This window comes from Nelumbo lutea, chromosome 1 (assembly GCF_056320005.1).
Source record: "Nelumbo lutea isolate HS-2025 chromosome 1, American lotus-T2T, whole genome shotgun sequence".
NCBI classification, from domain to species: Eukaryota; Viridiplantae; Streptophyta; class Magnoliopsida; order Proteales; family Nelumbonaceae; genus Nelumbo; species Nelumbo lutea.
The window spans coordinates 154,499,878-154,526,808 of NC_142684.1; the positions used below are offsets into that span (position 1 = coordinate 154,499,878).

General features: G+C 39.9%; 2 protein-coding genes across 5 annotated transcripts in view; one reads left to right on the forward strand and one right to left on the reverse strand.

Annotated features, from left to right (window-relative positions):
* The first annotated feature begins 282 nt into the window (after nt 1-282).
* On the forward strand, nt 283-20,429 carry LOC148878532 (dehydratase family). Of its 2 annotated transcripts, none has more exons than XM_088956034.1 (15): nt 283-1,221; nt 1,319-2,628; nt 3,015-3,086; nt 3,675-3,722; nt 4,269-4,423; nt 4,547-4,741; nt 4,823-4,934; nt 5,143-5,212; nt 5,308-5,366; nt 5,472-5,595; nt 5,716-5,786; nt 14,689-14,790; nt 15,240-15,320; nt 19,625-19,783; nt 19,874-20,429. In XM_088956034.1, the coding sequence occupies exons 2-15, from the start codon at nt 2,044-2,046 to the stop codon at nt 19,922-19,924; spliced, it is 1,884 nt and encodes a 627-aa protein (XP_088812160.1). In that variant the 5' UTR covers nt 283-1,221; nt 1,319-2,043; the 3' UTR covers nt 19,925-20,429. The 2 variants fall into 2 exon arrangements, with proteins under 2 accessions (XP_088812160.1, XP_088812171.1); XM_088956045.1 differs by having other exon boundaries at nt 436-1,221; nt 1,390-2,628.
* A 4,198-nt stretch (nt 20,430-24,627) lies between these two features.
* Nucleotides 24,628-26,931, reverse strand: part of LOC148878533 (uncharacterized) — a 102,708-nt gene continuing 100,404 nt past the window's right edge. For all 3 annotated transcript variants that reach the window (XM_088956064.1, XM_088956055.1, XM_088956070.1), the window contains exons 8-9: nt 25,210-26,819; nt 24,628-25,036 (exon numbers count right to left, since the gene is read on the reverse strand). In XM_088956064.1, coding sequence (XP_088812190.1) covers nt 25,027-25,036; nt 25,210-26,819 — 1,620 coding nt within the window. In that variant the 3' untranslated portion in view covers nt 24,628-25,026. The remainder of the gene's footprint in view (nt 25,037-25,209; nt 26,820-26,931) is intronic.

Genomic DNA, 26,931 nt, shown 5'->3' on the forward strand with positions numbered 1-26,931 from the left:
TTAAATATCAATAATGTACAGAGGTTCGTTCAAGCAGATAGAGCACAGAGAAACACGTATGCCTCATTCACTGTGGCAATAGTTGCAACAGATGTCAAACGTGCTATTGAAGTTGGCCTAATGAAGATTCAAGAACGAAACACGTATGCCTCATTCACTGTGGCAATGGTTGCAACAGATGTCAAGCGTGCTATTGAAGTTGGCCTAATGAAGATTCAAGAACGAAACACGTATGCCTCATTCACTGTGGCAATGGTTGCAACAGATGTCAAGCGTGCTATTGAAGTTGGCCTAATGAAGATTCAAGAACGAAACACGTATGCCTCATTCACTGTGGCTATAATTGCAACAGATGGCAAACGTGCTACTGAAGTTGGCCTAACGAAGATTCAAGAACGATCCATAATTAAATTTGCAGAAAAGAAGGTAGCTATTACTGTATAAATGATTCATTTCTTTCCAGAACACAGGTAACATCCTACCCGGGGATGGAACACCAAAGGATGCCTGTAAGAGTGAATGATCAACGTTTTTTTTTTTTTTTTGGGAGAAAACGTTCGTGTTGAACGGCAATAGCATGCTCTGTTGTTGCTGGAACTGGTTGAGAACCGCTGATTTGTGAGATGGGGAAAAGACCGCTGACGTTGCCTGATCTGAATAGTGGGGCGACGAGGAGATTTCAGCAGTAAAGTGATCCTCAAGGTTTGAAGGGGTCAGGGTCTTGGAACGAACAGATCTGTTAACAGTGGATGAACTAAGACGTGGCTGAGAGAAGCATGACAAATCATTCAAGAGTTGCTGTTGCTGGGCTTGGCCAAATACTAGGCGGTGTAAGTGGTCATCCCGAGCCCTAGAAAAGAGCAAATCCAGTAGTAGTGGAAGGAAGGTATGAACACCGTCGTCGCACAACAAGCTCCGAAGATGTACGTCCATGTCCTCTTATCCAGACGGTCGTTTATGTAATATATGTTGCTGCTCTCATCATCGAACCCATCATAAATCAGCTAATCAAATCAGCGCTCTTGTTCTTTGTTGGGCTTTTGGAACTATGCAAAAGAAATGAAAACAGAAAAATTCCCTTGCGCAAGCTATATATTAGCTGTATAACGGACCCAAAGAGGAGAAATGTACAGTTGAAGGCCAGTCCCACAGCTTTCCAGTATGGACCCAGTAATCTGTCAAGCACTTCGAACCACTGAAATGAAAAACGGTAGTCAGTAGGTATGCTCTAGTGGAATTAATTAAGAAGGCGAAGTATGAATTTTCTGCAACTCCTGATTTTCTTTTTTTCGCTTTCTTTGATATGTTATTTTGGAAGGATACCTGTATCACATGGTTCTTAAAGCTCACGTTCACCTTCTCCTTCCTACTTCGGTACTCAATGTATAGGACGCTGATGAGATAAGCAGTCCAGTTACCAACGAGGCCGTAGAATATCTGGAATAATATGCCTGAGAGCATTCCCAGCTGAGAGAACGAGTATGGCAGCGTTAACAGCACCTGAGCTACCTGTAATGAAAGAAGATTGAAAATCCTCAGACAAGATAGAGAAAAGGAGCTAATGGAATTCATTTTTATTATCTGGGTCTTCGTGGGTTTTACTTGATTCGAAGCGCAACTGAACCAGGCGTCATAAATGGAGCCGCCATGCCAGAGGAGGCTCTTCACGTTAAACATGGACTGATCTGTCTTTTCCCACTTGCACAACCGTGTCATGTACTGCGCTGGGTGAGACCAACACTCAGAATGCGACGCTGGAGTTGAGTCAAGTGTGCTCGGAATGAGAGAGTAGAAAGGAAAAAGGTTAGTTTTGGTATTACGAAAATGTTTAAACTGCACCTGATATCACGTGATGGTAATTGTCGCATAACGAAAGTTTCGGGTAGTAAATTGACACTCGGCCTAAAGTATTATTTTCCCCAAAAAAAATAATCCTTTGATTACTCGTTCTCGATTGTCTCTGCGTCTGCGAGGACCTCAAAAAGCCGTAAGACGTCTGTTTACGACCAAATCCCATAAGCCCTCCCAAAACCCTTAATCACAATGCAGGCCGCTCTCTTGTCGCCGCCGCCCCACTCCACAATCGCAGCCGTCGCTGGTGCCCCTTCGTCTAAACTCACATTTCTCCGCCACCGCTCCAACTCCTTTCAACGCCCCTTTTGTATCCGGGCTTCTCTAGACACCACCTCCGTTTCCACGACAGAGACAGCTCCACCTCCCCCTGTCACCACAGAGTCCCCTCCCCACCACCACAAGCTCAACAAGTACAGCTCCCGTATCACCGAGCCCAAGTCCCAGGGCGGCTCTCAGGCCATCCTCTATGGCGTCGGCCTCTCCGACGACGATATGCATAAGCCCCAGGTGGGGATATCGTCGGTCTGGTACGAGGGTAACACGTGCAATATGCACCTGTTGCGCCTCGCCGAGGCCGCCAAGGAAGGCGTTAGGGAGGCCGGGATGGTTGGTTTCAGGTTCAACACGATTGGAGTCAGCGATGCCATTTCCATGGGCACCAGGGGAATGTGCTATAGTTTACAGTCCCGAGACTTAATTGCTGATAGTATCGAGACCGTCATGTCTGCTCAGTGGTACGATGGCAACATCTCTATCCCAGGTTGCGACAAGAATGTAAGTTTTTTTTTTTTTTGTATTTCTTCCAGAAGGAAAAATATAGGTGTTGTTGTTCCCTTTTTTTGGCTTCTTCTTAGTTTGTGGCACACTAGATCTCAAGAGAACGGGTCATTCTATTGTTATTCCACTCTGTTACTGCTTTCTAATTGTGCCACGGCGGTGATCATCCTCTGTATAAAAGATGCATTAGTCCAGAGTGTTAATTCTATTGCCAATTAGTATCTCAGTTTCCTCTTACGAAAAAGAAGACATTAATTTCAGTAATAATGTTTCAGCTATGGTCCATTTTCAGAGTCTTCTTAGCAATATGGCATACTTTTTTTTTATCCACCAGTTGGTTTATTTTACTTCTGTAATGCTAATCTGATCCTCATTATTGACAGATGCCGGGTACAATTATGGCAATGGGACGACTTAATCGACCAAGTATCATGGTTTATGGTGGAACAATCAAGGTTAGAACCAATTGCCTCAACTATTGGAAGTTGAATTTTGTTGGTGTAGCTTATTTGCATTTTGTTTTCACTATTGGTTTATTTGAGCATCATCCCTTTAAAACTTCTTTTCTTTTTGGTTGCATTTTGTTTTACTTGGGAGACAGAACGTAGTTGCTCCTTAGGAAAGATTATGGTAGTAACTTTTGAAGTTAAGCTATGGCTACTCCCATTTTCTCCAGTCAAATTAAATGCACTATTTGGTGTGTCTTGGCTCTTGCTTTTCCACAAGCATTTTAAGTATTTCTAATTTTATATCTCTAAGTAAGGTGTGATAAAAACGGTGATAGTTCAAAGGCTTCACATTTTCCATAGGAGGCTTGTGCATCCAATCATTTCTAAAAGACAGATTCTGCAGTATACACAGAACTCTTTGTCATAATGGGGTAATAGCAATGACAAGGCTGTCTTTTTGGAATTATTGAAATTTGCAATTATCAAGCTTGGGAAGGATTTTTAAATAATTTTGTCTTGTTTTCATGCCCATCTAGTTGTTTTGTTGATTTTTTTCTATTATTATTTATTTTTTGTATTTATTTTTTGTTGCAGCCCGGTCGTTTTCAAGGCCATACTTATGATATAGTATCTGCCTTTCAGGTAAGTTTCCTCTAATGTTTTTTTTTATGGATGTAAGTTTCCTCTAATGTTAATCTAATTTCTGAATTTTATCATAGAGTTCACAAGTCTTTTCTTATAATTTGGTGTTTGTGGTATGATATTATGATTTGAATCCATATCAAATTACCTTTACTTAAGGCCATCCCTGTGGTTGTGGAAGAGAATGCTCTTATGATTGTCAATCTTCCGTTAGGAGCTCCTTTGAAGCCTCCTTGGCGAGTTTCCTTGCTAATTATCTTACTAATTACCAATAGTACATGGCTTTTGCAGCAAGCAATCATACTTCGGTTCTACACACCCCTCCATGGTCTTTTCAGTTGTACCTCACTGTATTTCTTAGTTCATATTAGATGATGTAGTGTAAACAGATATTCTGATGAACAAATGCAACTGACCTTTGGGTCTTTCCAATGTGTATGCTTACTACTTTAATCGTCCATATCATCCATCTGCATTTCATCAGACTCAAAGTTGAAGCTATATTTTCTAGCTATGCTTTTCATTTTTTGTTTATATTCTTTGCAGTGTTATGGTGAGTATGTTAGTGGGTCAATAAATGATGACCAAAGAATGAATGTGGTCCGAAATTCATGCCCTGGAGCAGGTGCCTGCGGTGGCATGTATACAGCAAATACCATGGCTTCAGCAATTGAGGCAATGGGAATGTCACTTCCTTACAGGTAGAAAATACAGTCATGATTATTGTTCCAAGCAAGTCCATATGTATTGTTTCTTGACATTACCAGGATTGTCTTTGGATGCTGTGGTAACTAATCCTCCATTACTCTTCATATTTGGAAAAGCTCTTCTACCCCTGCAGAAGATCCATTGAAGCTGATTGAATGTCAATTAGCTGGAAAGCATCTCTTGGAATTAATAAGAATGGATCTGAAACCACGGGATATTATCACTGAGAAATCATTACGCAATGCAATGGTCATTGTTATGGCCCTTGGTGGGTCTACTAATGCTGTGCTACATCTCATTGCCATTGCTAGGTTAGTGGAGTATGGTGCAAGTTTCCCAGCGTATCTTGAATTATATCATCTAATGTTTTCTCATGGTGTCCTTATTGGCAGGTCTGTTGGCTTGCATTTAACTCTCAACGATTTTCAGAAGGTCAGCGATGAAGTTCCATTCCTTGCGGATCTAAAGCCCAGTGGCAAATATGTCATGGAGGATGTACAAAAGGTAGCTTAATGCAAGTAGTTGTAAACTTATAATGAATATGTCTGCTATCATTTTCTTAGCGTTATACTAAGGTTTCTGGTATTGCATGGTTTGAGGAATATTGCATTTCCTTTATGTTCCAATTTTGTTTGATTTGGAAGTGCACTCTTTTTCCTTCAATTTTTAAGTTTTTACTTAACAAGTCATTTTTTTTTTGTTTTGCTTATAGATTGGAGGAACACCTGCAGTCATTCGCTACCTTTTGGAGAAAGGTTTTTTAGATGGGGATTGCATGACCGGTATGCCCCTAATTGTTGTGGGTGTCTATACCCCTTTTATCATGAATTTGATTTATGTTTTTTTTTTATTTTTTTTATTTATTTTTTTCTTCTAGTCACTGGGAAGACATTGGCAGAAAATGCAAAAGATTTCCCTGCTTTGGCTGAAGGGCAAGTAAGACAGTAAATATCCAAAAATGTACAGATTGTTTTTCTCTTCTGTCCTTGGTGCAGTTCGAGTATAAATACATCTACCATATTCTCGATTTTCTCTTTACAGCAAATTATAAGGCCATTAGATAACCCCATCAAGGCAACAGGCCACATCCAGATATTGTATGGCAATCTAGCTCCAGAGGGCTCTGTGGCAAAGATAACTGGAAAAGAAGGGTTATATTTTTCTGGTATAGTATCTCATAATTCATATTATTTTCTGCATTCATATTTTCTGTTGAAGTCATATTTACAAGTGTATGTCAAAATCTGCTAGCATAGAATAGACAATAACTACAAGTGCGTTACAGGTCCCGCTCTTGTTTTCGAAGGAGAAGAGGCTATGGTAGCAGCTATATCTGAGAATCCTATGAGTTTTAAGGTATGACAAATACTGGTTAGCTTGCCCTATATGTAAAAGTTAACTCTATGTTGAAAGTCAAAAGGGTTTATGGTTCTCTTAAAGTTTGCTAATGGTTGAGATAATATCTTGGTGCTCTGTTTGGAAAACTATTTAAAGAACATATTGGTTAGAAACTTTCTGATTTCATGCTGGAAAGGCAAATGAAAGATGTAATGATGCCACAAACTGCTAGGCAGTTAATCTGCCAGATTAGAAAATAATCACCTGACCATGAGATTAGAGAAAAATGCCTAGACTGATATTTGGAAGTGTCTGCATAGGCTTCTCTTGTGAACACCGTGTGTGTTTGTTTGGATTTCTCTCTGCAATACTTTGATGGATTCCTTGGCCAAGGAATTGGTTTTAAAGCTGAAAGAGTATAGAGTGGATGGATTACTTTTAGGGGTGTATATGTATGCTTTGCTTGATGAGCCATTCTTCTTTTTCTCTGAGACAATTGTGTCCCCTTATTAATAATATGGTTTGTCCATTTACATGTTTTGGCATATTTTCTCTCTAGATAAACATCTTCTCAGATTAGGGAAGGAAATTGGACCTTAGTGATCAATACATGATGTTTAGGCTGTCAAAAAACTGTTTAAGCTGTTGGAGCATTGTTGTGAATGTACCTTTCTCTTCAATAGAATGTTAATTGATAGTGGACTAGTAGTGTATGAGATTATTTTTTATTATTTTGTCAAAATATCTCTATTTGTAGTTTCTTTGTTTATTTTGATAATTAAATTAGATATAAGCTAGCTGAACTGCTAGAAAGCAAAGATCAGCCACCTAACCCCTCAAGAGCCAAGTAAAATTGAACCCCACCTGTTTTTTATTTTTATTTTTGATAAATAATTCAACCCCACCTGTTACAGAACTTGGAATATTAAAGATCACCAAATTCCTTCAGGATAGAGATCCACTCAACAACAGTTCTTTCAATATGACCAATCAATACCTGATTGTGATTCCTTTGTTTCCAAATGTTACAACAGATAGAAAGTAGAGTTAACTTCTATTAGATATTCTCCTCTTACAAAAGCCTTTAGATGGATATTGCCTCATCAAATCTACCAGGTCATCAGGAGTGACCCATTGATGCCCCAAAAGCCAGATGAAGTGCTACCAAGTTGAGAGAGGAAAACTGTAACATATTTGCATTTTGTAATTTGCAACTGCTGGGCAGACTCCAAGGAAGAGACATTAGCAATAAACTTGCTCATCCTGACCAGGTTGTTGTTGGTGAGCATCTTGTTCAAGTAGTCCTGTGTCTTTGGTTCCTTACAAACTTCTGTCCCAATTATTTATGGTCTATGACACTTGTTCTGTCACCTTATTCTATCAGAGTCATTTTTTCAATTGAGGCTTTAGTCATAAGTCCTAAATTTACCACTCATACATTGAAGACATGCTCATTATATGCACAATCCTTTCTTTGTTGATGAAACTGTCTGCATGAGGGATAATCTCACTATCATGAGATTACAAATTCAATACATTTTGTATATATTGGTCTTATAATACCTTAAATTCTGACGCTTTCCCTAATAATGCATTTTATTTCTACCACTATTTGCATGTTCTCCAGGAATTTATGTTGCCCTGCAAACTCATTGGTTCTCTAGGCTTTTTTCTCTTTCTTTTATGACAAGTTTTAACAATTGTAGGAAAGATTTCTTTTATGGTTCCTCATTTCTTACTGTGTTCATGCTGCTGCTTTTGATGGTCTCTCTTTTATGAGCTCCAATAATCCTTGTTTGTAATTACGTAATTTCTAACTGCATTTCTGCCAACATTTCCTTAACATCAATTGGATAGGAGATGAATAATGTCTTTTGTAGCCACCCCGTGAAGAATATTTATTTGAAGTTTCCTAGGTACTCTATCTCCATAGGAGGCAACATCAGCACTTTAGTGCTAAATGCCGAGTATTCAAGAAAAATAGTTCAGAAGAAAGATCACTTAGATGTGGACTTCCTAGGATGGGCATTAAGAATCCTGTCCTGTTAGGAGTCTTGCATGCTTGGCTTGGTCAATGAAGGAGGTCTTGGTTCCACAAAGGATTCTATGGGGGGGGGGACTGGGGGAGTCTTTTAAACTTTAGAACTGGCTGGAAAGAAAGTAATCAACTTTTGAGCTTGTTGGAAAACAGTTAATAAGCATTTTGCAGTAGGGTATAAACTGGGAATTGTATTTTGGGTTGTGGAACCATTGATTTCAGCAGTGTGAGGTATTGGTTTCTCCTTATGCTTTGTGCTCTAGCACCATGGTGAAAATTGGGTGACATGCTAATGAATTTTCAATATGTTGCTTTTCATATGCAATAATATGCAACTGCTTTGGCACATTATACATTCTTGACAGTGTAGCCGGCTAGAGATAGGTGAAAGAGGAGAGAAGAGAAAAGAGGAGAAAAGAGAGGGTTTGCAATGCAACAGTGCTGGCGGCGCCAGTGTTTATTTAATATATATAGGGCGACAGAAAATAACAAGGGAAAAGACCCGTGTGCCCCTGAATACAATAACAGACATAACAGAAATAAAAAACGAAATAAAAAACACTTTAATTTGGACAAACAGGCCCTAACAACTGCAACTAAGCTATTCTAACGTTATTCCAACACTCCCCCTCAAGTTGGAGCATAGATGTTAATCATGCCCAACTTGTCACACAAATCTTTGTGCCGCACATGATGAAGACCTTTGGTGAAGATATCTGCAAGTTGCTCTTCCGAGTTGACATATGGTATGCACACTTCTCCACTTTCAAGTCTTTGATAAAATGTTTGTCCACTTCAATGTGTTTCGTCCTATGATGCAGAACTGGATTAGCAGCAATATTGATGGCTGCTTTATTGTCAGTAGAGTGAAGTAGGATTGTTTACTGCAAAACCCAGTTCACCTAACAAATTTCTTATCCACATGATTTCCGCAACCCCATGAGCCATCACTCTATACTCTGCTTCAGCACTGGATCTAGTCACCACACTTTGTTTTTTGCTTCTCCATGTGACAAGGTTTCTTCCTACAAAGGCACAATAACCACTGGTGGACTTCCGGTCATTGACTGCTCTTGCCCAATCTGCATCAGTATATACTTTCACTTTTAAGTGAATGTATTTCTAGAACAACAAACCAGCTCCAGGAAACTTCTTGAGATATCTCAAGATCCTCTCTGCAGCCTCAAAGTGAGTTGTCATCGGGCTGTGCATGAATTGACTAAGGGCACCCATTGCATAGGCAATATCAGGCCTGGTCATAGACAAATGCAGAAGTCTCCCCACGAGTCTCTGGAACATCTTTACATCTTTCAAAAACTCTCCCTGACTGTCTCCCAGATGGTGATTAGGTTCAATAGGTGAATCAGATGGTTTTACCCCCAACTTGCTTGTATCTTCTAATAGATCTAGTACATACTTCCGTTGGGAAATAAAGATGCCCTTGTGAGAGCGGGCAACTTCAATTCCAAGGAAGTATCGTAAGGGGCCTAGATCCTTCACCTCAAATTTAGTGGCTAAGAATTTTTTGTCTCTGGATTTCAGCCTCCCAATCTCCTGTGATCACTATGTCATCCACATACACAATAAGAGCTGCAATTTTACCTTCACCTCTTTTACAAACAAGGTATGATCTGACTGGCATTGTTTGAATCCCATTTGTTGGACTGCTACATGGAACTTACTAAACCAAGCCGGAGGTGATTGTTTCAATCCATATAGGGACTTTTTCAACCTGCACACCTTTTGTTCACTGCCTCTGGCACAGAACCCTAGGGGTTGGGTCATGTACACCTCCTCTTCCAAGTCACCATTTAGGAAGGCATTCTTGATGTCTAATTGGTGAAGATCCCAGTCAAGATTTGCTGCCAAGGAAAGGAGAATCCGGATGGAGTTCATCTTCGCTACAGGGGCAAAAGTCTCTGCATAGTCCACTCCATATACCTGTGTGAGGCCTCTTGCTACCAGTCTAGCCTTGTACCTTTCAACAGTTCCATCAACTTTGTGTTTCACCGTGAACACCCACTTGCACCCCACTGGTTCCTTCCCTTTAGGAAGATCTACCAACTCCCATGTACCATTTTTATGTAAGGCATCGATTTCTTCCTTCATTGCATCTGTCCATTCAGGTTTTGACAAAGCTTCTACCACGGTCTTAGGGATAGGAACACTATCCATAGAGGAGAGAAAGGCACGATACGAGGGTGAAACATGCTCATAGGACACAAAGTTAGAGATAGGATGATTAGTGGTATAAGATCTAACACCCTTTCTCTTAGCAATAGGAATATTAAAATCAATTGGGGACATGTGAATCAACATTTAAAGGAGCAATGGGAGCAAGTGTACCTGGCTGATGAGACGGATCTGCCTCAGGTGAATCCGATGATGTTGGTTGCATAGTGTCTGGCTCCATGGCTCTTGAACTCTGTTGGCTCTTATGATGACGATGGAAAACCCGGAACGGAGGAGGATTGAGTAAAGGAGGTAGTTGAATCTGAGTCGTCGCCTGTTTCTCCTCAACCCTACTCTCCCCCTGAGGAGAAACCGAGAAGAACGGTTGACTCTCAAAGAATGAGACATCAATGGAAACATAGTACTTGCGGGCAATGGGATCATAGCAACGATACCCCTTTTGAGATGAGGGGTAACCAAGAAAAACACAAGGAATAGCCCGAGGGTCAAGTTTACCACGAGTAGGTGAGAAGTTGTGGACAAAACAACGACACCCAAAAACACGGATCGGAATGGTGGATAGCGGGGCTGTAGGGAACAGGAGCTGATGTGGGGCCTTATACTCTAGTAGCCGAGAGGGCATGCGATTGATGATATATGTCGCACACAATACTGTATCCATCCAGAACTGTTTTGGCACATTCATATGAATCAGCAAGCCACGAGCAGCTTCGAGTTGATGACGATTTTTTCGTTCAGCCACACCATTTTGTTGGGGTGTCCTGGCACAAGAGCTTCGCTGAAGTGACCCACTTGAATTAAAGAACTTTGTGAGATCACTATAGAAATATTCCTTTGCATTGTCCGACTGGAAAATATGAATTTCCGTTTGGATTCCTTTGCATTGTCCGACTGGAAAATATGAATTTCCGTTTGGAACTAAGTGAACACCATGCGTTGGAAATCTTTCACAATTTATGGCACTTCATCTCGAGATCGCATAGGATAAACCCAAGTATATCGAGAATAATCATCAATCAGCATAACAAAATACTTATAGCCAGCCGCAGTAGGTATAGTAACAGGGCCCCAAACATCAGAATAAACAATTTGAAAGGGAAATTCAGATCTTTTATATCTTAAAGGTAAAGAGCTTCTACAATGCTTACTCAAAGTTTGACATTGTAACTGACTCACTGACAAGGACTCAAACAACTTTGGGAACATAACTTTTAACGATTCAAAAGAAATATGACCTAAACGACTATGCCATAAATAGGCCTGACTTTCACTCGACGAACTTGTGGACTCAGTCGCCACTAGACCAGCATTATTCTCAAACACGTAGAGACCATCCACCATGCTTCCTCTACCAGTCATCTTCTCCGAGGTCAAATCCTGAAACACACATGAAAACGGAAAAAATGTGACTGAGCAGTTCAAAGAGTGAGTAATACTACTAATAGACAACAAATTAATAGGTAATTTCGGAACATGCAGGACATTTGGAAGAGTAAGGCCAAGTGGGAGAGATATGGTGCCTCGGCCAGCTATGGTAGAAAAAGAACCATCAGCCAGTCTTACCTTATCTCTCCTAGAGAGAAGGTTATATGTCTGGAACAAATTTGACTTACCGGTCATGTGATTTGATTCTCCGGAGTCAATAATCCAAGGTGAATCAATAGTATGAGATGACTCATGGAAGGCTGTGGCATTACCTGATGTAGACGGAGAGTCCTACCATACAATTCCAAATGTTCATGGAAGGACTAGTCTCTGTCGATGCCAGATTAGCTGAGTTATACCTTCTTTGATTCTGCTGGCCTGGTTTCTTGCCCTGATCCGGTGCTGACTTCTTACCCAAATCCTGTGCCCATTTAGGTTTTCCATGGAGATCCCAGCATGTATCTTTAGTGTGTCGTGTCTTCTGGCAGTGAGTGCACCAAAGCTTGCTTTTATCTTCTGTTTTTTTCTGAGTGTCACCCATTTTAAAACCACCTCCGGCATTTGTATCTGAATTTCCCCGGACTGCTAGGGCAACTGACTCCCCTTCTACACCATTTGTCACACTTCTTCTGCTTTCTTCTGATTGCACGAAGGCATACACCTCCTGAATTGATGGCAAGTCTTTACTACCCAAGATCTGTTCCCTGATGGACTCATATGACTGATTCAGCCCTAGGAGAAAGACAAACACGCGTTGCTGTGATACAAGTGACTTATATAGGCTTTTGCATCTTCATCACACTTCCAATTCACGTTCTGATAGTGATCAAGTTCTTTCCATATTGATGTCAAATCAGAATAGTACATCGAGAGACTCCTCTCCCCCTGTTTGCAAGTAGAAGATTCAGCTTGTAGTTGATATATCTTGGCATAGTGTCTATGTTCTGAATAAGTGGACCTCGCTTGTTCCCATATCTCACAAGTAGTTTCAGCCCACATAAAGTTCTTCCTTACTTGTGGCAGCATTGAAACCAAGAGCCAAGACATCATCATACTGTTCTCTTGGTCTCAACTATCATGCTCAGCACTTCCATACTTCGGTTCCTTTACTCTCCCATTGATGTATCCTATTCGCCCCCTAGCAGTGATGTAGAGTTTTATCCCCCTAGACCACTCAAGGTAATTCAGACCATCAAAGGGAATGACAGCCATGGGAAAGCTCATATCCATTCCCCCACTCACTCCATTGTGGCTCCCTGAGATTTCTGAAGTAGCAGAATTCTCAGTCGACATGGTCAAGCAGTTATTCAGTCTCACACACCGGATTTAGGACCCCTCCTTACTCCACAACGCAATGCTCCACTCAGTTCACACCCACACACTAGGGTTTACCAACCAGATTGTGCACAAACCGTACCAAATTCTGGACAAAACTGAGGTAATATTCGGCAGTTTCAGACCTGCCTATCAGAATTCTAGAATGGCTAACAACCACTAATCAGCAGGAGAGATCCTTCTTGCTTATAGTCAACTCAAACCATTGAGAAGACAGGTCAGCATTGACCTACAGGTGTCTTAACACACCAACAGGATCACACGATCCAAGACAGCTAGGGTTACACAGGTTCGATAGCATTCAGCCACCCCAGATTCATAGGGTTTTCACTCGGCCCATGATCAAAGAGAGTAAAGAGGAGAAAATTAGAGGGAGAACTGTACCAATCGTAGCTATTCTGTAGTCCAGAATCAGATTTCCTTTCTTCTAGTCTGTTCAACCTATTCTTTGGGTTGATCTATCTTCTCTTGACAGTAGGGTTGATCGGTCTGCTCTCTTTTAATCAGTATTCCTGCTCTGATACCATCTTGACAGTGTAGCCGGCCAGAGATAGGTGAAAGAGGAGAGGAGAGGAGAGGAGAGAAGAGAAGAGAAGAGAGGAGAAAAGAGAGGGTTTGCAATGCAACGGTGCTGGCACCAGTGTTTATTTAATATATATAGGGCGACAGAAAATAACAAGGGAAAAGACCCTTGTGCCCCTGAGTACAATAACAGACACAACAGAAATAAAAAACGAAATAAAAAACACTTTAATTTGGACAAACAGGCCCTAACAACTGCAACTAAGCTATTCTAACATTATTCCAACATACATCAAACAATTAGGCTCAAGCTTCAAAGTAGGGGTCCATAACCTGTGTGTAGGGTGCAACTTGGGCAGGCCCAATCCAAGCCTGAACAGACCCAGCCCGCAATTTTACATGGACTGGGCTTAAATTTTCAGCCCTCAGGCTGGGCCTTGGCCCAAAAGTTCAGGCTTTTAAATTTTTTGGACTGGGCTTAGGTCTAGCCCTTAGGAGCCCAAACCTGGCCTGACCTTATCACGACCCGAGCCCAGCCCAATTATACACATGTATATGTGCATAAGTAGACACATGTTTGCATTCATACATGCATATATGTATATATTTTTAATAAACTATACATGCATACATATACACACACATGTATATCAATTTTTAATGCGGGTTGATCGATCAACCTGAGCCCAACCTGAACCTGGCCTGGGGCCAAACCCAGCCCGAGTGCATCAAATTTTAGTGTGGGCTGGGCTCTGGATGACTAGTTAGGGCTTGACTTGGGCTCAGGCCAGGCTTGGGCTTTAGGCCCAATTCATGGATGCCTGGGTAGAGCTAAAACCCAGCCCAGCCCACCCGACTTGCACCCGTGTGTTTATTGGTAGGTGTATTTGTTTACATGATGCATGTTTGTGTAACATTCAATGAGGAAAGATTTCATAAGGGGATAGTTATTCCTATTGTATTAGAGGTGGTCACAGCCCTTTGACATCTTTTCACCTATTTTCCACCTTAGGCATTTCCATGTTAGACTTTATGAAATCTATTAATCTGGCCCTATTTTAGCAGTGCCCAGTGTTCATCCTTCTCTAGGTTTCTATTGCTTGAACTTGTAGTGATATAGGTCAAGAGGATGCTTTGGAATTCCAGAATTTAGGCCCAAGTGTGTAGGCCAATGAAGTTATCAATAAGGAAAAGGAAAGAAAACTGAAATGTGAGTTTTGCTTTGGCTTGAAACTTGGGTATTTTCAAATAGACCTTCAATTTGTTACTATAATTGTATTCACTTATATCATCCCTGCCTGCAGTAAGTGTAAAATGGGGAAAAAGATTGTTATTGGGTAGAGGGAATGATATACTTAATTATGGAACTCCTGTTTCTTGCTTATATAATCTAATATCATTTTCCAGGGAAAAGTTGTTGTTATTAGAGGGGAGGGACCCAAGGGAGGTCCAGGCATGCCTGAAATGCTAACACCAACAAGCGCAATAATGGGAGCAGGTCTTGGGAAGGTACTACTACATTTAACTTATTTAATTGTGTACTTTGTCAGCATTTATTTTTGTTCTGTATAAAGGCAAGGACATAGGGAGAAAGGCTTGACAAAAAAACTCCCTGTCATTCCTCTTGTAGGGGGTCAAGTTTATTGGTATAGGAGATCCTCTACCCACCTCCTCCCTCGGTCTAGAATTTTATTAGTGTTGTTCCCTCTTAAGGTTTTTCAGTGTATTAGATGAGCTGTAAGTTATATTTTAACTTTTTAACATGAAAGCTTTCAGACTAGTTGTATGTGAATCGCCATGGATACGAGTTTTTGTGAACATTTTTAATTTCTTCTGTGTAAAAGCATGTAGTAACATGCTTGCACCAAAGATTGTTTTCATTGGTCTAGGACAATATAGATTCTTATTTCATTTGAAGTCACAACATTGATTCTAATTCTCTACTTTGAACTATGCAGGATGTTGCTTTATTGACAGATGGTAGATTTTCAGGAGGTTCACATGGATATGTTGTTGGACACATATGCCCCGAAGCTCAGGTGCTCTAACTAGTGTCATCTTCATCCTTTCTGTATGACATTTTAGTGTTTGGTTAATTATTTTGCATCATTCATGGTTTCCACCTTGTTCGCATGTTGGAGAGAAGTGACTATTTGGACAAAATACTTGGTGAAGCTTGAAACTAGTCAGATAAATAAATGCCTTATCAACTTGAATACTTGGTTGAGTTTGACTACTCAATCTGGGAGTGTTTACTGCTTGTGCCAACTGGGATCGTGATGTCTGTGTAGCAGCTGTCCTGTTGTTTCTCTATTTATCCATTACTCTTGTTCCTCATTCTGTAGTTAAAAGACCTATGGTGTGTCAAATTTCTACCACATGATTGAGTTGCCTGTTTTGGCCCTGTCCAGAAGACATCTGCCACTGAATGTGTTGCACAAGTTGACTATGACTTAAGAATGGTATCCAAGTTCTCATGTATCAAGGATACTAATAGCATTTCTTTGTCTTCCTTTAGAAGTTAAGACACTTTTCATGCATTGAGCTAACAGGTGGCTTCTAAAAATCTAGTTCTTGGGGTTTGTATGCCCATCCTGTGAACCTTCTTTGAGCCCTTCTCAATCTACTTGTAAACAAACAAATGGAAGATCCTTTAGGATTGCATCCAGCAATTAGCAGGGATACCTATGATGCTACAACAACTTCTTGGCTTGCACTATTGGCTCTCTTGGCAGCTCAAGGAGGTTATATGGTGTTAGCTAAGGGGATCTGTTGAACATGCATACTCCATGCTACATATTGGTGCCAGGGACTTGGACATCTACTATTCTTGGCTTTCCTTTTAAATAGACCTGTTATGGCCTGGGGTCAGGCCAGGCATTATCACTTGTCAACAGAAAATATCCAAGCCTGAGCTTGGCTCAATTGTCGGGCCTATTCTTGAACAAGCCCAGCCCAAATATAAAGCTTGAAGCCCAGTCTGAATAGGAAGAAGTAAACTTGAGATCCAAGCAAAATTTATTATATATTATTGAAAGAATGGTAAGATCCATCAAATGGATGCCAAAAGGGTGCGGAATTGGTGGGAAAATTTCAAAAATTTCTTACCTTTCTTCCAATTGGGAATCATATTCCCTAAAATTTAGAATACAGAATTCAAGGACCTGACTCGAACCAAAACCGAACCAGATCTGAACCAAAAGAGAAGGGAAGGGATATACCTGATCCGAAGAAACAATATTTCCCAATGTCGGTGTTCACGCCCAAAGAAAACTCCCATTAACCGCTCCCATTGAAGATGACAGTGATAATGAAGCAGAACCAACAGTGTTTGTCCCACGAACTAGGTCCTTCTGAAGAACTCGATGGAAGCAATGAGCACCACACATGATCAACCTTTCAGCAAAGATTGATATCAAGAACCTTTCTTGATCTTTCCCTTACAGAGAAAACAAACTGGCAGTAGATGGCGGCGGCTGCTAGAGGAGAGAGCTAGAGCAGAAGGTGGCGAATAGCTTTCTTCTCTCTAGTGTTTTCTCTGAGATCCTATCTCAAGTTGCAGTGTGTTCTGCGAATACTCTTAAGGTTTGAATTCTTGTAATTCGAAATTAGGTCTTCTCCTCTTTTCTTAGTGATTAAGAAACCTCCTAATCTCATTAGGAGTTATCCTAATCCAAATCTGTATTTGGATAAGGAGTCTTCTTAATCCTATATGCAGATTAGATCGCCCCACTCCTGATCTTATTAGGAGGTTACCAGATTCAAATCCTAATTTGAATTTGGTCTCCATGAGTGGATAGGGTTAAGACCCAATCCTTTTGGCTTGACCTAACCTCAGATCCGCCCCTTTAAGTGACTGATCAAATCAGCCAAGTTCGAAATGGGCTTTAAGCCTAATGTGCATCAAGTGCTCAATAGGCTTTCAAACTACTGCCCAATTGGGCTTCTTTGTATGGCTTGGGACCCAAGCATTGATCTACACATCAACCACATGGGTTCGGCCCAACCTCTGTTACAAGGCCTAGCCAAATTCACTAGAAAACCCAGTGAACCCCTTGAGCCCATCACATGGACTTTATGGGCCCAACACTTACACTAAATGGTCCCTAGGCCAAGCCATCTTATAAAAACCCAGGGATTGTGGGCAGATGCAAGATTAGCCCATCAGGTATAACCCTAAATGGCCTTACACTTAACCTCTCAGCCCATAATGATCCAAAACACTGCCCGACAAAAGAGGACTTCTCCCTTGACTGCAAGGCATAGTGCTGCGCTCTCCTCTAGGATAGGCCCCGGGGATTAAAACCTTTTTGCAAACGAGTTGAAACCGTACATATATATTATATCATTATAAATATATTTTGCAAAACAAAATTCCAACAGTTGAAATCGACTGCTGGCAGTTTTTGGTTTTCATCAGAGAGAGTGCATCCCCCAATCATTACCTTTGTCCGACAAAGGGGCTGATCCTGTCACTATGATCACCCACTCAGATGGGTTCATGAACCATCCCAACATACCTAGGTTTTGACCCCCTCTAAGGATCTCACTGATTGACATATCAAAGACAGCCCAATCCGCCACCTATTGCAGTATCATAATCGAGTCTAGGAGTTAGGTGTAACTTTTCAGTTTTGCCCACTCATCACCAAAGTCCAGGGCAATACTGGAAATCTGGTCCGGTTCAAGGTTTCAAGTTGAACCCTCATTGCATGTACCTCGGGTCTTACTCTGGCGGCTGAGACAAGCCTCCCCAACCAACTTGGCGGCACATCAGTGTCAGTCTTATCAGGATAGGTCTCTCCAGACCGACCCACTGGCTATGAACATTTTAAACTAACACGAGTCTCATTAAATGTCCAGTTTAAAGGTCTTACATAGAAACATACCACACAACATGAATCAAACATGCACTTTATTCATTTACACTAAATGTCTTAAGTACATCAAAACTGATTGCAACTAAGGGCATACAAACTGTCTAACAATTATTAATATATTTTATATATATTACTAGTATATATAATATTATTATATATTACTATTAATAATATATTAAATGGTAATGTGTTTTTATTATATATTACTTTAGCAAAAAATAATTGGGTCTGATACTTACAGCCTAAGCACGAGCCCACCAAGCTACCTGGCCCATCAACAGAGATGCTAGTAGGACATCCCATTATGGTGGTTTATGGTCTGCTTGTGCCTGTCAAGTGACTACCACTGACCAGTCACTCCATAGATGTTGGTTTGGCCCCTTGGACACAGTGTTCAGAGAACTAGACTGGACTGGACAGTCTGACCGGAAAAACTGTGAAGTGTGAACCAGCCCATCAGTTGGTTTGGCCAGGCTCTAAAATAGGTATTGACAAAAATCACCCAATCGGCCGTTCTGACCAAGGAGCTGGTGAACCAGTCCTGTTTTCATAAAACTGGCATGTTTTTATTCATATTTTTAACTTCCAACTTCCGGAGGACATAACTTTGCACTCAGTTATCCAATTGGAGTGATCATTTTTTTTAGTTATTTCAGGTGATTTTTTGCAATCTATGCGTCCCAAGGAGCCGAAGGTGCCCCACTATTTTTGCAAAAAAAAAAGCCTTTTGTTTGGCCTCCAATCTTAATTTTTAGTATAAAAGAAATTAGAACTCTGGTTACTTTTTCTCCAAAAAAAATATGTTACATGCAAAATTTAATTACATATTTTGAATATATGTATATAATTTATATTATGAAGTATATTTTATATAATTATGCATATTGCACAGTGTACAAAACGGTTCTACCCTCAGGTGGTGACCTGTAACCCAGAGGAAAAACGGTTCTACCACCGGGTCGGTTCCCTGAACATCGCTTGGACAATGGGATATCATGTAGTGTACAAAAAATGCTGCATCTTTCTATACAGGATTTCTTAGTGGCCAATGGAAAAAAGGGGAAAACACTTGCATGTCTTTCTGCATTTGTCCTCATAAGTTGGTATGTGATGCATCTTTCCATGCGTATTTCACAAGATATTCCTTAGTTTAATTGAACACAGTACTTATGTACAATAATACAAGCTTCTTCCAGTTGCAAGAACCCTTTAACCATCCAAATACAGTGCAGACCAAATGAAATCCACCTCATGTTCTAATTATGCATGTTGGCATGGCATATGTGATGCAATAATATAATATGATATTACACTTTTTTGACAGTTAATGCATCATTGGTTTTGCTGCCAAGGCATCCAACCCAAATATATATAATCTGAAACAGAGGAGCTTGGATCTTTTTTATTATGTTAATCAGCAGCTAGCTCTGTCTCAATCTTAAGCGATTTCTCTCTGTTTTCAGGAAGGTGGTCCAATTGGCTTTATTGAAAATGGGGATATCATCACCATAGATGTTGTGAAGAGAAGAATGGATGTCCACTTAACAGACGAGGAGTTGGCTGAAAGAAGAAAGAAATGGACTCAACCACCATACAAGGCTAATAGAGGAGTCCTATACAAGGTCTGAATTATTTCATTTCATTTAATGAATAACAGTTGGGTTATGAATGCAAGTTCTGTGTTTTGTTAATAGAGAAATTTTGATTTTCAGTACATCAAGAATGTGCAACCGGCGTCAATGGGCTGTGTGACTGACGAGTAGAGATCAGAACCCACTTTTCAATGGTGTAGACTGTAGAGTGCTGCTGAGGAACTCTTTGGTGTGCCATAATGTTACCTATTGAGAGTCTTAATGGGTCTCTTTTAGAGGACTTTTCAGGCACTGAACAACACTTTTGGTTTCTCTTAGTTTCAATTATCTTTGTAGTGTTAGTAATTAGTTTTAAATAAGGGGCCATTGCTTTGGTGCGAAGGTAAACCTCGAGCTGGCAAGCATGAGAACTAGGTTCAAGTCCGAGAGCATCCACTTTCATGGGTTCGATTCCAAGGTTAACTCCGTATAAGGTTCATCTAGGATTTACAATTAGTTATACTGTGTAGGGAGGTTATACCCTTGTGCACGTAGTGGTTGGGAGTTGTTTTGGTGATGAGGGTGGATTACTTGACTCTGAAACACTCCCCCCACCCATTAATTAAGCATACTTCCAGGAGTGTCGCATGCTTTGAAATTTTGAAATACAAAATAGCATACACCATGTTGTGAATTAGTCAGACCACTGTTAATTATATGATTACTATATAAAATAAAAATTTGTTAACAATGCATCCACATCCCACAGGATAGCGCCAAAATACCCAATGAAGTGTGGTGTGGCTTTTCAGAAATGGGATTTGGTTCTTATAAGACCATCCTTGCACTGTTTGCATGGTCCTTGCAGCCTTACATTGAGAATATCTTCTCATGAAAAAAACATAACATACAACGGAGATATTTTCATTGCACAGCCGTAAAAGATTGAATGATGTGAGCACTGTGGTGCCTGGTAGATTTAAACACTATAATGCCAATATTGTTAGACGGTTTTTGTATGTCTTTAGTTTTAATCTGATTTGATGTACTTTTGTTATTTAGTGGAAATAAATAAAGTGCATGTTTGATTCATGTTGTTTGGTTTAATTCTATGTAAAACCTTAAAATTAGACATTTATAGAGATTCATGTTAGTTTTAAATGTTCACAGTCGTTGGATAAGTTTGGGGAGATTTATCCTGTCAAGGTTGATGCTGGTGTGCCACCAAGTGTTAAGATGGCCTGTCTCAATCATCAGGGTAAGACCCGAGGCACATGCAGTATGAGATTACTTGAATTTTTGAACTGGACTAGATTTTCAGTCTTGCCCCGGACCTTGGAGATAGATGGGCAAAACAGGAAAGTTAAACCTGACCCCTAGATTCGATTATGACACTTCACTAGGTGTTGGATCAGGCTGCCTTTGATATGCCAATTAGTGAGATCCTTAGTGGGGATCAAAACCTGGGTATGTTGGGGCAGTTTGAAAATTCATCTGAGTGGGTGATTATAATAACAGAATCAACTATTTTATCGGACAAAGGGTAATGATCGGGAATGCACTCTCTGATGAAAATCAAACTGTCAGCAGTTGATTTCAATCATTGGAATTTTGTTTTGTAAAATTAATATATACATATATATATATATATGTATGTACGGTTTCAAATTATTTGTAAATTGTTTTAATTTTCGGGATCCATGTGAGTGAAGAGTGCGACACTGTTCCTTGCAGTCGAGGGAGAAGTTCTCTCTTGTCAAGCAGTGCTTGATCATTAAGGGCTGAGAGGTTAAGTGTAAGACCATTGAGGATAATACCTGATGGGCTAATCTTGCACCTGCCTACAGTCCCTGGGTTTTTATAAGATGGCTTGGCCCAGGGACCACTTAATGTAAGTGTTGGGCCCATAGGGTCCATATGATGGACTCAAGGGGTTCATTGAGTTTTTCAGTGAATTTGGCTGGGCCTTGTATTAAAGGCTGGGCCAAACCCGTGTGGTTGGTGTGTAGATCAATGCTTGGGTCTCACGCCATACAAAGAAACTCAACTGGGCAGCAGATTAGAAAGTAATTAGACACTGAACACTTAATGGGCTAGAAGCCCATTTCGATGTGGGATGATATGATCACCCATCTTTGGGGCGAATCTGAGATTAATGTTAGTAAAAGGATTGGGCCTTTAGCTTTATCCACTCTTAGAGACCAAATTCAAATTAGATTTGAATATGGTAACCTCTTGATAAGATCAGGAGTAAGCTAACTTTATCTACAGATATGATTAAGATTATCCCCTATCCAAATGCTGATTTGGATTGTGATAACTCTTAATTAGGAGGATTCTTAATCAAGAAGAAAAGAGGAGAACCCCTAAAAAGAGAAATATCAGATTTCGAACCACCTTGAAGAGATATAAGATATCTCCTGCGAATTGAGATAGGATCTCATTTTCATACTCCAGAAAAGGAAAAAAGGCAGTTCAACCTTTTCGCCTTTAGATTTCTCCTCCTGCCGTCGCCATCTGTTTTTGCAAGATTAGATCTTTGCAGAAAAAGAAAGTCAAGAAATCTGTTCTTGACATTAGTCTTGCAACAAAAACTAAAAGGATTCAGTGTTTAGTGTTTCCAGAGGATTCTTGTGAAGGATCTAGTGTGTAGGACGCACCCTACTGGTTCTGTTCCATCTACAGCTGTGTCATATTCAGCAGGAACGGATCTTGGAGCATTCTTTGGGTGTGAACACCAACTTTGGAAGATACTGTTTCTCCGGATCAGGTATATTCCTCCCATTTATCTTTTGGTACAGATCTGGTTTGATTATGATTCAAGTAGGATCCTTGAATATTGTATTCTAAATTTAGGGAAAATGATTCCCAATTGGGAGAAGGTAGGAAATTTTTAAAATTCGCCCACCCATTCCACAACCTTTATGACGTCCATTAGATGGATCATACCTTTCTTTCAAACATACCCAAGGTAGTTAGGACATCACATGGATTATGCTCTAAATCGGTGGTATTTTCAGTTGAAAAGATTCCAGTCGCTGAGTTGCATGAGTCTTCACGATTAACCGTCTGCGAGTTTTCCAGCTACATTTCAATATTTGAATATTAAAAATAAAATAAAAAACTACTCTTTGTGTGTGTTTTGATGAAGTGTAATTTTATGTTGATGAAAGATGTAAAACTTCATCACCTTTAAGGTTTTACATACACTGATGACGTTTTACACCTCTTCCAAACACAACCTTAAGGTCTTAGTTTACTTCATTTGTATTGTAATCTAACAAAGGCAAATTTTGAAACAAAAATTAAATCAGTTTGCACTGTCGCCAAATGCATCTTTATATTTAGTTTTGATGCATATTTAAGCCTCATGAGTTTTCCTGATGTATCATGCATGTCCCCAAATTATTCTATTAGTCATTCGACTCATTTTCCTACGTATCTTAAAACAGTTTTTTCTTTTTTTTTTTTTTCAAATTCAAATATTCAATGAATCTAAAAGGAGATGAGGATCTTCATGGTCAGAGAACTACTTCAATTACTCTTCCTGATGAAGGAAGCAATATGGTCAGATTAAATAAAGCCATTTTGGTTTGGTCATTGGATTATGGATTAAATACTCCGACAACTAGGTTGATCTAATGACCCAAGATCATTATATTAAATGCCCCTGTGAGTTCACTTGATTGGCTACCACTTTTGTAATAAAGGTTCATTGGTTACAAGTTTTTTGGGTATCATGTAGTTCTGGTATTGTAGTCGAACATTACAAAGAATTAATTTGATTTTATCCTAAAACTATTTTTAGGTAGATTAGTGGATAGGATTGATTTTGTTCACAAGCATTGTTCACTTTTTTGTCAATCCACGTAATTCGCTTTTCATTTCTTTTTCTAGGATTATAAATATAAAAACGTAAGTTGATTGCAGTTCTGGATTTCCTAATTAGATTTGGAAATTATTCTGTGTAAGTGGGTTCTCAATTTGGGCTTGTCTTTCTGATCTTGTATCAAATGAATCCTTGATTATTTCTTCAAATAGGATCCAGTTTCGTGGTTTATGGGTTTTTTTTTTCCTCCAAGTCGTGTAAGAAGTTTGGGTAGAGGTCCCATTTTTCATGCATTGGGATGAGATGTCATCCAATTCCATCCATAGTTCGCAAATCGCAACCCACACCAAAACACATCCTGAACAGGGTCAAGGCCAAATCCAGCAAAGGTGTTCCCCAATCCTGAAACAGTTTGCTGTTAAGATGTTAAGATCTGGCCACCTGGGTTTCGAATATTTCTACATGATCTTGACATCTGAAAGATGAAGTTGCAGCAAAATAGGTCCACAAAGAAAGAAAAGCATTTCTTAGGTCATTCTGAAATCTGAAAGTTGCAAGGAAGTCGAGGTTTAGAGGGGTAAAATGATATCCGCAGTGGTGGAGAATGGACCCTTAGATTACAGAGACCAAAATTTGGAAATGGCCCTTATTGGACACGTCCAGATCCGAATTTAACATGTATCAATCTAAATGGCATAAAGCCAGCAGATGCCTTGGCTAACAAAGGAATTGAAAATGCTACTTCGACTCGGTACCTAATTTGGCTAAGTTATGCTTTTGGCTAGATGATACCGTTTGACATGAGTCAAACAAGAGAAGAAGCCCCGAGTAATATTCCTCCAACAGTTGGATAGGCTAGCTTTCTTACTGTGCATGGGTTTAGAAATGGTGTCTAAGTCATGCTTTTGTATTTTCTCTTTACAAGGGGGTTTTGTTGAATTGGTGAGGGACAGATTTGTGTAAGCCGGGCTAGGGACAAGGCAGGCTACATCCTCCCCTGTAATTTTGTTTTTCCCGTTTGGTAATGGTTAATAAAATTTCAAGGTGGCTGTCCCTAAACCTTGAGTAAAGGTTGGGGTTTAAAAAATCTAAATGGCATAAAACTTGTCACTTGTTCAAAAAGCCCTAGCAAAACTAATGGCCTCAAGATGAAGCAGAGTCCAGTGTCAATAACTCCATGCTATGGCACTGGTTTCTCCCAGATGTTCATCCAATATGTCATCTCAAGTGGATTAGAACATTTAGAACCTACAATACCGTTGCTTAAATCATACTAACCATATAATCACCAATACTTGTTTGGATTGCCATTGACAGCATAGGGCATCCTTTGTAGACAATCAACAGAATGATCACCATCACCTGTATGGAATCTTGATTTCTTGGACTGGAAAAGATGTTGAAATCCTTCACGATTTGCAATTATAATGCATTTGTAACTGTATAGGTTATTGACGGAACCCTTTCATGATTTCCTATATAGAGAGAGTTGAAATCCTTCATGAAATTTACTTGCATCATGAACAGAATGCTTCTATAACTGACTATAATTAATGAAGTTTACTTGAAAAATACCCACCAGAAAAACAAAAATGGATTTACTTGAAAAATCAGTTGATGCTTCAGGGTTCTAAGAAGCTTCCGTTACCTGCTATATAGCGTACCATTTTGATCATCTGATATGGTTTCTTCAGAAGAAGCATCACTGTCAATGACGATCAAACCATCTTGTTTGGTTGTAACAGGATGTAAATATGTAGGATTTGGATCAGCTAAACCAATCTTGATATTCTGGTTTTCAAATTCAGGCATTAAGGAGTTTGAACTTGTGCCAGAATGATGATTTAATCTAGGCCCCATTAAGGAAAAGTTGGAGTTGGCAGTATGTGGTAACAATTCTGATGCCCTTAGGCTTCCTGACTTGTTAATTCTACTCATCATCAGCCCTTGAGGATTTTTTTGTTGGATTGGTAATGCATCAGGACTGGAAAAAGGCAGGACAACCTGTTTCTGGCCATTGTACAGCAAGCTCAATGACTGTTTCATGGATAAAATATCTGGAGGCACAGATGACTCCATTGGCCTTAAAGGAACACTGACAACTTCTTTGAGCCAATGAGGCAAATTGCTATTTGAGGGAAAACAAGAAGATCCATCATCTGGGGATGAGGAATGACTAGAAGTTCCTCTGCCTTCTCCTTGATTGAATAGCTCTCCATTCTGCAGTCCACTACCTGCTGCTCGGTCGAGAGGTTTCTGCTGAAGAATGGGAAACCCCTCAACATATCTTGCATGTTTGCTACCTGAATGTGACTGATTCCCTTGGCACCTTGTGTGCTTTTGATGTTGTTTGGTTCCAATTTTTTGAGAAGCTGGATTTCTTATTCCATTACTTGTAACACAAGATACACTGTCTGGATTGTCGTTCACTGCCACTGTTTGAGGCATAAGATTAGGGATGGGCAGATTGAATGTATATTTCTTTGGGATATTTCTATCTTTTTGGACATATACATCTCCAAGAGAAAGTTGAGTTTCATCCATAAGCGCATCAGATCTTGCTAGTCTCTGACTCTCAGTGTAATAATTGCCATAATGGCTAGCCACTGCAGTCTTTTTAGTCCATAAGCCACTGCCAGAGACTGGAGAGCCTTGTGATATCAACCTTTGTGGTTGAATTAGTGTACCATTCAAAAGCTTGGATTGCTCCTCATCCCATCTTGCAGACAAGTCCCTTGCCACCCTCCATGTTGAGAAATGCAACCTTGGGTCTCGTAACATAGCTTCCCAATTGCTTCTTCCATGTCTCCTTACTCCTATCCAAAGATAATCTAATTCTTCTTCTGACCATGCAATCGTGTACCCCTTGAGCTTTTCTGATGAAGATTGGCTTCCTTTAAATGTTCTCGATCTAGTTAAAACGCTGTCAAGCATCAGCTTGTGTCTCAACTGGTCTGAACCAGTTTGGGACATCAAATCCTGAACAGAACCTTTTTGTTTAATTTCAAAACTTGGAAATGAAGATATGGTGGAGTGGTCTTCTGATGTACTAGCTGCAGTTGCAGGCTCTGTTTGCAAGGATAAACCAAGAAAATGAGGAGGGCAGAAAAAAGGTTTTGTTAAAATTGGTTTGGATAGATTATCATCATTTCTTGACCAAATAGGTAATACTCTTCCTTTAAAATTCATAGAAGCAATTGGCTCTGGTGTCACACATGCTAGTGGAGCCATGTCATTAACAATGTCTTCTGAAATCCTCTGCACATCATTTCAGCAGATGCTGTTTAAGTAAACTCAACAAATATAGATAGAGAAAAAGAACCCTTGTTGAAATAACAGCTATTCTAATTGATACGAGTCCAAAGGTGAT